Source organism: Thermobia domestica, chromosome 16 (assembly GCF_964235325.1).
Source record: "Thermobia domestica chromosome 16, izTheDome1.hap1.1, whole genome shotgun sequence".
NCBI classification, from domain to species: domain Eukaryota; kingdom Metazoa; phylum Arthropoda; class Insecta; order Zygentoma; family Lepismatidae; genus Thermobia; species Thermobia domestica.
Genome location: NC_137469.1, coordinates 124,738,397 through 124,751,712, shown reverse-complemented (window position 1 = coordinate 124,751,712; position 13,316 = coordinate 124,738,397). Strand labels below are relative to the sequence as shown.

Sequence of the window (13,316 nt, the reverse complement as noted above, 5' to 3'; positions counted from 1 at the left end):
ACGTTGTGAGAATACTCTTCCTAAATTAAACAGGGATACTGATAATACTCAATAAACAGCCTCATTAACAACTATCACCATCTTTATAGTTAAAATAGGAAATATTACATTTTCCTACTTCTTCTTATTCTATCAGACATAATCTTATCTACCAAGCATTCACCGATCATATCTCTTTTACATTGTCAATAACTAAATCATATACTTGCATAGTCGAACATGAATCACTTTATTGTATAATTCATCTTAAAATATTTTTCTTGCCTGTTTCTGGTAATCAAGCGTTATTTGACTAAACAAAGCACATATTAGAAAAGTAAATACTAACAATATAATTATTTCTTGTGTGTTTCAGCCGCTATTTAGTTCTAGTAATGATTAAAGATTACTCGTCTCCAGCACCCATTACACAAATGATGCCACAAGCTGTTAATGAAGAAATATTCAAACTAGTCAATGGATCATTTTATGTAGCTAAAGAAGTGAAACAGGTAAGAAATTCCACGAGCATTTTAAAGGAAAACAATAAATATATTATTGCATTTAATTCGATTACTTGAACTATTAACTGAATATTCGGAGGTCATTCATAGTAATTTATTTATTTTTTTTAAATAAGTTACTTTTATTTTGTACTGTTTTAGGATACAGTATGAAATATGAAACACTTAATGCAAAAACGACAAGTGAAATACTCACAGTCGTTCATTAGTGCTTAGATTGTTAGTTTAAGACTGACCTTTGATTGATATTTATACGGAATGTGCTATGTTTTTATTGTTCTCAGTCAAATTTGATTGGGTACAACTCTGAACTCAAGGATAAGACAACGCAATATATCACACGCAAATTAACAGATCATGGTCTATCATAATGCCTAATTCGATGAAAATAGTCTGAATTCGAAAAATGAATATTTGATTTTGAATACATGGCTCAAATTTTGACGGCTCATAACTCGGGAACCAAAAGAATGCACAACATAATATTCCATACATTTATACAACACATATAAGTTTTAACACAACAAAAAAAATGAACCCGATTGCTTCATTTACATATACATATATAATTTTTTTCACTTTGAAAGTATAATGTAAAATTTGACTGGGCGTAACTTGGTAACCATATACCTCGGTAACAGCATTTTGCTCACTCCTTTATATTATGTAAAGTTCTAACATATACCTCAATTTTCCGATCGCATGAATTTGTATAGGTTTTCGCTATCGAGTACCATACGCTTCCAGACAATATATGATGTGCTTATATAACTGGCTAAGCTCTATCATCATCTAAGGTTTGACCTTTATTGGATTCTTCACACACATGTTTTTTAGGCTTTTTTTTATTTTCAATATATGATACAACGTTTGACCATATCTCTGAAACCGTAAGGCAGTACATCACATTTCACAATTTTTTTGCAACAGTTGAAGTTCTACCACGATGCTGAGTCTGATCTCGAGCTAATAACATTTCTGTGTCAGTGTTTTGTGTAGAAAATATAATGCAAAATTAGTACGCCCATAGCTCGGAGACAGTAAGCCTCAAAACATAATTTTCGCTAATTTAGCTGGTTAAGGTCTACCATCAAGACAAATTTGATCTCGACCAGAACATTTACAAATATATTTAGTTTCGTTTATAAATGTTTGATGCAAAACGTGACCGCTCATAACTCGAGAATCATAATGGGACACATTTGATTTGACATGATAGTAGTTGAAGTTCTACCATTATTCCAAGTTTGATCAAGATAGAATGAGTTTGGTGTATGGGATTTCTTTCCGAAAATGTGACAAAAATTCGTTCGCCGGGAACATGGAAACCGTAAATCTGCACAACATAATCTTATACACTTATGTAACAAGTTAACTTTGATTCTGATTGCATAAGTTTAGTTGACCTCGTACGATATGTAGTGTATTTTGATTCATTAGTCAAAAAACGAAAGAAAACCAAAGAGTTATTAATAAATTTGGTTATATAGAACGGGTGACTGTTTATGGTCTGGAATGCTGGTGATGGGAACATTTTTATATGGATTCCAATTTTATATGGAAAGAAACAATGCAGATTAGGTCATAATGATGGCTAATGTTCACCATATTGACTTGTACATAACGTCACTTATTCCATGGTAACTGTACTGTTACCAAAATTCCAGCTGTACTTTATTTATTGAAGTCGGTTGAAGCGTTTGAGCTCCACAATGGAACTAAAGAGCATTAATGATACGTACACTCGTACGATATGTTGTGATCAGTTAACTTCTTTTATATGGATTCCAATTTTGTATGGAAAGAAACAAAGTAGATTAGATGTTAATGATGGCTAATGTTCACCATATTGACTTGTATATAACGTCACTTATTCCATGGTAACTGGACTGTTACCAAAATTACAACGACTTTATTTATTGAAGTCAGTTGAAGCGTTTGAGCTCCACAATCGAACTAAGGATTAAGAACACCATACCCACATACAGGCATGCTAAACAAATATTAACCTCTTTGTTTCGCCGTAGTCTGATAATGAATAAACTGTTCCAGCACAATAAAAGATACAAATTAGTATTAGCAACGAACAATATACAATTAGCCATCGTTTTTCTCTATTTTGTATATAAAGAAAACTACTAATATTTAGCTCAGGCAGATCATTTTGTTTAGCATGACGCGAGCTATTGATTAATGTATGGTTCATCTTTGAACAGTAATATGACTTAACAAAACTTAAAGATATAAACACTCTTCTGAGGCTGTATCTGATTATCCTACTGTATACTATTGTCTTCATGATAGTATAATGACAAGATTCATGAACGTTTACTTCAATATGACTTTCACATTAATATAACAAACGTTTTTTGTACAGTCCAATATCAAATTTTAGGAATAGAAAGCATTTCTTATTTTCAATTTTTCTCTCGTATTATTTTATGATAACTTACGCTCATCTATATAACTTGATTAACTCTATGAGATATATTGTTTGGTATATCTCACCTTTGGATATTTTTACATTTCAACATTAATAATATTGCATATTTTTTATAAATTAATTTCCTCCTTTCAAAACCAAAAAATTACATCCATGACAAACTTTTGTTCAAACTTCTTACAACAGCAATACATAATACTGATTAATGGTAAATCATCTGCGTTTTATTTTATTCAATGCGTTCGCCACAACTACAGTCACGTTAATCTGCTTTTCGTTGGATTAATATTTAGCTTATATTTTAGCACAGAGACTATAAGAGACGAGAATATATAGTTTGAATAAGGATTTGAACCACTGGAAATTAAACCTGGATCTTCAGCGCCAAGGATGTGAACATTAACGATATAACTACTAGTGAGTTCACATATTAATGGGTGTATTTGTTCATTTTAGTATTTTTTGGTTCAAAAAGTGTCTTAGATTAGTTTAAGTGGTCACCAACGGTTTCAAATTGAGATTTGGAATTTGTAATATTTGCTATCGAATAACGTGATAAGTATCCATTTTAGTTACTATTTACATCGAAACGTGATATGTTATCGAGTGTTCTAGTTTATTATATCAGTACAATTTTCATCAAAATGTGCTTTCTTCTGAATTAAGCAGCATTGTTTGAAGTGACATCATAAATATGATGTGTTAGTTTACTTAGACGTATTAAATTTCCAAATTTCTCGTTTAGTTGAAACAGCTAGAACACATGTTGGGCATGAAAGGTACAGCAAGAAAATAAGAAATCTACAGTTCATATATCAAAGTCTAAAACTAAAACGCAATAATATTACTTGTAATTGTAATGTTGAAAGTTTCAACCTGGTATAAGGAAGTTTTCACTTACAAGAGTACATTTGAATTGAAAATTCTAAATTGGAATCCGTCATTCTCGTTTATTATTATTATTATTACAGAATATCTTCTTGCACAGTAATACAAACAATTTATTGTACTTCAGTATTTGTATTAGTGCAAAGAGCGGTAAATGGTAAAACATTCCTTTATGTAGATATTAACCAATTTTTACCTTCCTTTGGTAGTAATTATAAAGAGAATCTCTTTCAGTGCACCGTAATTTACTTCTAGTAGAGGCAACATATTAAATATACAAATACTTGTAGATTCCCAAACAACTCGTGTAGACATTTTTAATATTTTATAAAAGTTATAATATTACCGATTTCATGTTGAAACAGGCTTGATAATATTAAACATTTATTAAGATTTCACATTGTTTTAGATTAAATGTTAACCTCTCAATGTAAATATAAAGGAACGTGGTTGAGCGCTTCCTTTTGTAAGCGAGCTTAGGTCGCTTCGCGTTATGAAAATCGATTCTTAATACAAAGATGGTGGCGAATAGTGTTTGGGGAAATGCAACAATTCATCCAAAGGTAATTAATAATTATCTTTCGAACTTAATGCTACGGCCCCTGTAGACAGAAGAAAATGGCAACCCAACCAATTACAGTCCAGGAAATTTATGGAGAAACTCAAAGAACGCTTACCAATAATCTGAAACCATCAAATGAAATAAAAGTGGATTATCAAGGCATGAAATACGAGTGGCTTCCCATAAAGAATCCAGTTTTTTTTTCAAGGAAATCCCATTATATACAATAACTGAAATCAGAGGGCAGTTACCGAAACAAGCAATTTGGAGAATTAATGCTACCTTGGCACAGATTGGGAAATATAGGTGCTGCTATTCGCTATACAGAGCTGGGAATACAGATCAATCTGGTGAACTTCACCGTTAGAAACAATTTTCATGGAAATAAGGTGTTCTGTATCTCTTCGCCTTTCACAAATAACTATGCAAAGAGGAAAATTCACGTTGGACTATCGTTGTCTTGCCTCTCGTAAAAGAAAAGCGTTACTTTTTTTCCGATGCAAAGTAAGTAGAAGTGCTTAATTTTCATAATACGAGGTAGTAAATACGCCCCTTGGGCGAGTTCGTTGTAGTAGGCATATAATTATTTGTAGTAATAGTTATAAGGTTGATTAGGGTGAGAGGACTTGTCTTTTCTGTGCTGCTTTGAAATGGATCGAAAAGGCAGTATAATATCAGATAATCACTAAGAAAATAAACTTTGGTTTTATATTTAAAGTGCAATAAATCGCTCTACTATTGGTAATGTGGAACTGAAAACCCTCGTCATTAGAATACTGTTATTGAATGACCAAAAAAGGATGAATTTATGTATTTCTGGTTGGTGAAATCAACGGTGCTAACTACGGCACAATGATCAGAAAAACACATAGGAAAACACCTATAGAGCGCAAAAAATTAATTAATGTGAAGAAGGCAGACATGTGGCATTGGATGTTAGCCTTATAACCACTCCAAAGGTCAAGTAGGTTAGTCCTGACACAATTGGCACAATGCAGAAGTGTTGTAACGAAAACTTGAATCTATAGTCTAACTCTGCATTGCAATCTCCTACACAAACCAAATTTCAGGCACAAGAATGTAACTCCATGGATGATAGATGCAATAGGAGTTGGAATCAGAACATATATTATTTCTAGATGGCAAATATAAAATCCAAATATTAACATTTTTGTCATTGTCTGTGATAATGCTACTTGAAGGGCATTTAGGAAAAATTGGTTAAGACGATAATTGTTCCAGAACCAGTTTTGGAAGGATTGGCTTCCCGCAAGCAACTCCTGAGAAAAGATAAGTCTTCACTATAGGATTCTCGCAACGAAAATTATATTCAGAAATGATTTGATGATGTAATCGACTAGTGATTTTTGCTTGTTAAGATTTAAAAAGCTATACGCGTTAATAATGGCTGTACGCGTTGCATGCATAGTTAATGGTAACCTAAAGAAAAATAAACTAAACAATGGTACGCAAGGAAATACCACAATGCACTTGAGAAAGCAAAGACGGATGGCAACTCTCCCACACATCGCCATACTATACAGGGAGGTGATGTGTTCACTTGTCCTAGGTGTAAGATATGTACTTTGCCTGAGCACTAGTTTCAACTGGATGGGGATCTGCTCGTGACTTTGTGAAACAGACACAAACTATTCTTCACTGGAACACTTTTACTTTTCTAAAGTTTATGTGCTCAACTGGATTTATCAAGAGGCGAAGAATGATATCAGCCTTTCGACGTGTCTTATCAAGTAGATATAAACTGAGCTAATATGTCTGTAGAGTGATAATCCATATCGATAGAAGCACTCACTTCCTTGTGGGAATCACCGATGATTGCTAACGCTCTAGTACTTAGGGCGATTACAGGTAACATTTCATCTTCCGAGTTTGAAATGCTGGAACAGAAAGACTCTGCTGTGGGAGACCCGAAGCAATCGTCGCAATAATAGGAGAAGCGGATGAATTACTTGGAGATCCTGTAGTGAAGGTGAGGGTTCTCTGGGAGACCGGTAGCGGGAAAACTGGAGATAGGAGCAGCTGCGGAACTATTTTAGGGAACAGCATGTTGACAATCAGATTCATTTACACTTATTGCCTTGGGAAAGTAGTACCAGAAGGTACAGCTTGAAATGGAATGTTCTCCCGTAAAGTTGCATCATGTTTCTCTTTAATACGGGAAACATGGTAAACGAATGAACGTCAGGTAAAGTTTCAACTTTCTTCAAAGTACCAAAGTATGAAAGTGGATATAGGTTCACTGAACAATGAAGCTGATATGGCGTAGAATACTACACTTCTTACATTACATCAGTAAATGATTTGGTAAGTCAGAAAGAACTCAACTTTTACTTGCCTCCTTTCAACTCTGTCGGTACTAAATGTGACGAACGCTCATAACACTGGAACTTCCAGAGTCCTTTAAAATGTTGTATGTGCCAAGACCATCGGAATAAGTGATCTTTGTATTCACACCAAACGGAACTTGTTTTGAAAGCGTATGGAATATGAATTTAAGATATCAGTACGACTATAATCAAACTCAATACTAAGTTGATCAGGTAGAAGATTGCAAATCAATTCGTACAAGACTAATGTACTAGGCTTATTAACTACGTCATGAAATGAAAAACCTAAAGTATTTACTGTAATAACTGATATGTAAAACTTAGAACGTAAAGTTGTACTTCACACATAATTAGATAATGATGAGAATATATAGGAAAGACTAGTTATTTGATACTAGAAAACACTCTACTTGACGAAGCAGGGCGAGTGGAAGAAAGAAAATACACTTAGTCCTGCCAGGCACACACCAAGTGAGAAAATGGTGTGAAGAGCACGGGATCGGACAAGCATCAGATCACTGAGATATCAACACCCCTGCTGAACTCGTTCTAAAGAAATATAACTGAAAACCAAGATAATGATATTCACATTCATTCCAAATGCTGTTTTTTTCTCTTTTACGTATTTTTCATTCAACTATGGATGAACTATGTTTGTTTATTTCCCTTCCATTGGGAATCTCCTTTTACACATCAAGACGTAGGTGAAAACAGTGTGTGGTCACATTTATACATAGTTTTAAAATGCTAAATTATTACTTATTTCAATGAACATGGATTACAAGACATTTCTAGCAATTTTTAGTACAATCTCCATATCATTCAATTTTGGATTACTTAACAATAAAATTTAGTTACAATTTTTAGTTATTAATACATTATTGACAAACAACGGTTTAAAATGTCTGATAAAGAATTCATAATTTGTAATTTTTATTCTTATTGTCTGTTCAAACTTTCCATGCATTACACTAAATAATAATATAATAATTAAAACATAGAATTTTTTCTGAATAATTATGAGGTTCTTTATATGAGATAGATCTCTAATTATTTACCAGTGGGTAACGTACCCAAAATTACTGAAACGTTCCCCTGCTGTACGGCGATACTGATACGTTGAATCAGGAATGATGTAGATCGTTTATCTTCCAATATAAGTGTTACACGATGGCCGATTACATTGATAAAATTACTCCCTCTTGACCCCAAGTACCACTTGACTATGGAAATTGGAACAAACCAATATTTACGAACGATATTAATATACAGTATTTATTCGTTTTGTCGAGAGCTACGAGATCTGAGCGTGATGACGAATGTGGAAGATTGGAGGGAGTGTAAGTATCGGTGCAGGTGAAGTCCCAAACTAGAGCTTTCTCTTTCGTCCAAGGCACTAATGTCATTCCGTCTGGTCTCTTTCCACCTGAACGACTTCATCCGTTTGGTTCTCACACAGATGAGACACCTGTAGATGTTTGAGCTCTCAAAATGATATCGTTCACACTTGAATGCCGTGGTTTTCTACCTGCTCTGCTCTTGCATGATAAGCCATGTAAGCCTCTTTTATCGACAAGAGCATTCCAAGCACGACAACGGTTTGGTTCGCAAATATCTGCTAACCGCAGAGCTGTAGCTATACGAAAACGTTCATTGCTTAGATGGCGATAAAGCATGAAGCCATGCGCCGTTACGGGGGAAAGAAACAGCGAGGAATTTGGCCTTGTCTTCGATCTTATAAGTTGAAAGTAATGGTGAGGAAACATGATGATTTCCTATGGGTTCGCCCAGGTTGATTGAAGATTTCTTTTCTCGTTGGCCGGAGAAGCAGACCCCCAAAAATTAGACCAATTGACGATACAATCTTGTACATCCGAATCAGTGTCCAATTCGACTTCTCACTGTAGCAGAGTCCCAGTTGATTGACTTGAGGCATGGAAAGACGCAAGAAAATAGGTTTCAGAGGGATGGGTATATTTCCAGATATTTTTAGGTGTAATAAATCACATGTACAGTTGACTACACGATCCTTTGATTCACATTTCTGACTAAGAATGAGATCTTTTAATATCGATGGCCTGAGATTATCCATTCCTCCTGCTGATCCGGAGGGGAAAGATTTTAATGCCTTAATAAATTCATCAGTCGAGACGTTGGTTACTGGAGTACTGGTCTCTGGGAGCTTCAGTGATTAGGATACCTAAAGAATGAGAGTGATTAGGATGATTCTCTCTAACAATGATGAATCTCGGATCGTCATAACATGTTCCAAAGTTAATAGCCTCACTGGTCCACGAATATCTTCATACGACAATTTGTGCTTAATACCCTTGAAGTTGAAATATTTATTTCTTGGTAACTGGCTAGGTTTGTACGTTTTGGTTTGAAGGTCTAATAGAGCTTCTCTGCGATATTCCCACCAACTTTTAACTCTTAGCTTAACCCATGTTGCAAGATTGGTAACTTTTTCAGAAAGTGGAGGGATACACAGAACTCCATAGGGAAAGAGCAAAAGTTCTATCCAGGAATCAAAGTCATTAGTAATTGTTCTTTTTCGAATCAATTTATATAAGGAATCTGCCAATAACAATCTTGTTCCTCTCGGAGCTTGACGGAGGATTGGAATTTTTCTTTTTAATATACCAGCAGGTCACATAGTTTAGTCTGTGATTCCTTGGAATTCATGTCATTAAAATTATAAGTTAATAAGTAGTTGACAGCATTTTGTTTCAGTTTAACGGCTGATTGTTTGCTCCTGGAAACGTCATGGTGACTCTTTGTACTATGAATGGCTAAACCTCTTTGGCTGAAGAAATACTTATTACAGAGAAAGCATTGTATTTCCTTGTAATTATTTGCAGCAGCAAATCTGTGGTCTTGACTTTTATTATATTTTGAGATATCCGCTTTGCTAGAAGTAATATTACCGTCATCGTTCCCATTTGTCTCAATCATATGACTTGTAGCTTCAAGTGGCAATACTTCGCTAGGCTGTGGATATTCATAGTAAATTCGTTTGAAAATGTTGAATTTTATCCCATTTTAAAATAGATTTAAAATGTTGTTTCAATGAATGTTACTTTTTCTTCACATAATAACAGTTCAACATATCTTCAACATATCTTAAAAGAAGGAAATATGTCTACACAATTTTTCCCGACTGCAAAGTTTGGCTTGGGTTTGTTGAACTTGGTATCTTCGGTTTACTGTTTCCAAAGATAGTTCAAGTTGGACTTCTCAAAACAAACATATCAATGCTGTCATTCTTTTTAGAATAGACAGTACATGTTTCTCTAACAAATAAAAATCATTATTATAGAAAGTAGAAAAGAGTTTTTATTATTTAGTTATTTTTCACCAATCACATTGGGTTTTAGCGCTAGCTATTACAAGTTGTATTGCTTACATCTTAGGCCCTCTTTACATTATAGGCTAAAATCATGGCTAATTAGAAAATAAAATTCTTTACTTGTCCTAATAATAAACAATATACTCAATATCATCTTTGTCCAATTTCAACTATATAAATTGAAACAAAAGAGTTGAAGCATTAATTAATTCGTAAAGGTAGTTTGAAATAGGCAAATTGCCTACATCTATTGGCATGAGACAAGTAGTGCAGGTAGCGACTCCTAGTAGGTTGATTGCGTACTATTAGAAATAAGAGTTTCCCATATTTCTGCATATTTCTGTATTATAAACAAGATGTGTATATTACCTGTTCACTTCAAACATTGTTGAAGATAGACACATTAATGTTTGTACTGTATTTAAGATATTATGATTACATTACTCATCATTTTATTATACTTACTAAAAACTATATATATATATATATATATATATATATATATATATATATATATATATATATATATATATATATATATATATATATATATATATATATATATATATTATTGTGTATGAGTGGAAATTTAAATTTTTGTCTGATTAACTGGTAACAATATACACCAACATTTTTTATTATATGTTACCATACAGGTAATTAGAAATCAAGCTATGCTATCTAGATTGTAGATTAAAAAGTGAATTTATTTGAATTTGCAGACCGAATATGAACAACCCATGACGGTTGTTGTTGGAAGTGGAGACAAGAGTAGCAGTGACTTCGGAGAATTCTATGACGCTCCATTGGCTACCAGCACAGCGTGTGATGTAGGAGTGGCTGCTATTTTAGAATATGATGGATCTTATTCGGTTGGCTATGCTGCGAGTTAAAGCTTGTACACGTCATTTACAAAGCCTGCTGCTAATTGATTTATATTTGTAAATAGTAAACATAAGCGATATCTTCAAACTAATGCTAATCCAAAAAAATGGGGTTTTACTATTCGACTTTGTAGTTAAAAGTGAGTTTGAATAAAGAATAAAAAGCAGACAGAGTATCATTTATTTTTAAATGTTCAACCAATTGGTATTACTGGAAATACGCTTGTAATAACTTTACAGCGTATACGAATCTCTCATTTTCTTCTAATAACTAAACATTCAATACAAATTCACATTGAACCACCGAGAAAATATAAATAGTGATATTATATTTCTATTACTACAAGGATTTCTTTTTTTCAGTATTTACATTATGTTATTATTTAATGATTAAAGATCAAAATTTCAAAAGCGTATAAATTTTGTTTACAAAAAACGAAGTTTGGAGCTGATAGAACCTACAAGTTTCTTAAGAAACATACGATTATAAATAACTATTCTCCTTAGTTTTCTCTCTCTTCTATGTAGTTGTCCTTTGTAAACTTATCGCAATCTTGAGCAAACTGTTACTTATAACGTTATGGTTTTGAAATGGCACGTATGTAAATTGCGCATTAGGTATTAATAGAATACATTTCTAAATGTTAATTCAATACTTACAAGTGCGAAATTTACTTTATAGTATTAATAAGTATCCTTGTTGTTTTGTTATACGAGGATCAAAATTCAATTATGCCACACAGTTTTCATAAGTAAAGATGTTCACCTTTTAAACCTACATACCGTCGTTGTTTAAATTAAAAGTCGAAAAATTTCAATATTTTCCCATTAAGTTTTCCTTTTTTTTTAAAGAAAAAAAAGAAAAGATAATTGTTGGTTCATTGGTTGATGATATATGAAATCCATATTACGTTTTTATAATTCATTCAGAACTTTTCATCGTGGATTAAATCATTTGTACTAAGAAGTTATAAAAATTAGGTAAGAAAAAATAGAAGTAATATAAATTTGAATGAAACTATATTACACCATTTCCCCTTGTGACTTAATTTCTAGGTGAATGAGATATATCATTCATCAAACTATTTCACATTTCTTCCTCTACGTAGCTTGTGTTTATCCTATAAATCTCCAAAATGGAGTGATATTTGAGGTGTATAAATCGTTGGTAAACGTGAAAGATGCATTGATATGTTGTATCATAACCGACGATAAGGAAAGGTGAGATGATAGAAACGATTACGAAGATCAACAGTTAATTACTTCTAATTCGGAAATTACATTACGCCTCTCTGGAGGAAGAGGTATCTGGTCCAACACTAGGCACAACATTACTAAAGGAATTGTTGAAAATAATCACTGTCTGAATGGTGACCTTGATGCATACTCTCATTCTGCAAGCTACTCTAGAACATCCTGTACGTCTCCTGAATAATGGGTCAATTATACATTTATATCAACCTTATTTTTGTTATTCGTAGCAGAAATATCTGCTATAATTTGTACATACTTTAGAGATCCATTCTGTACATTTACTTTGTGACAAACAGAATACTGTAATACCACATATATTAGTAACAAATGCGATGAAAACATGTACCTAATAATACATGTTGTTCTTTAGAATTAGGATTAAGAATTACATTTCTGAGCATTCGGCAGGTATGTCCTTTCAAGGTCGTCATGTAAGAGGCATAATGTTTAACTACAATCATACTACCGGAGAAAGTGGAAGAAAGAAGCGCTCTTTAACCACTTTATGTTAGGTACCATCCCGGAGCTTGCGGGGGTGAATGAGGAAAACTCAGGTAAAACCTCACTCAACATGACTGCCCTAAAGAAGCTTTTATTCCGTTCCGACCGAGTGCCCTTATTGGGAATTGGACCCGGGACTGCTAGTACCAAAGGCGAGAGCGTTAGTGACTACGGTACGCAAGATCATATATATGTTGTTAACAACTATTTACTGATACTATTCCATTAGAGTAATCAGCATTTTCAACGTAATTTTAATCTATTTTGCAGGCTTAGAATGAGATTATTTTGCACAGACATCTTGGCACACAATTTTCTCGTGTCAGAGGCCTGTGCTAATATTAGATAGATTATGAACAAGTTCAAATGTAAGTCACTATAGTCTCGTCGACAACCGACGATCTGATATCAGAAGAGAGTTCATTCTTAACACATTGTTATCCATTGTTTTTGACTTTGAAGGTCTTTCCGTAGAGATATATTCCACATGTTATGAGGTCTCTAAAAATGGATTGTGCTCTGAATATTTAATGTTCATAACCCATTTGTAACTTATCATAAATCACAATAGCTGCTTAGATAAG

The 13,316-nt window shown here is 33.4% G+C and overlaps 1 protein-coding gene across 1 annotated transcript in view; it reads left to right on the top strand.

Annotated features, from left to right (window-relative positions):
• LOC145673393 (uncharacterized) overlaps positions 1–11,144 on the top strand; it is a 475,904-nt gene extending 464,760 nt beyond the window's left edge. Inside the window, exons 27-28 of the mRNA XM_081743051.1 lie at positions 356–491; positions 10,816–11,144. Coding sequence (XP_081599177.1) covers positions 356–491; positions 10,816–10,986 — 307 coding nt within the window. The 3' untranslated portion in view covers positions 10,987–11,144. The remainder of the gene's footprint in view (positions 1–355; positions 492–10,815) is intronic.
• The last annotated feature ends 2,172 nt before the right edge of the window (positions 11,145–13,316 follow it).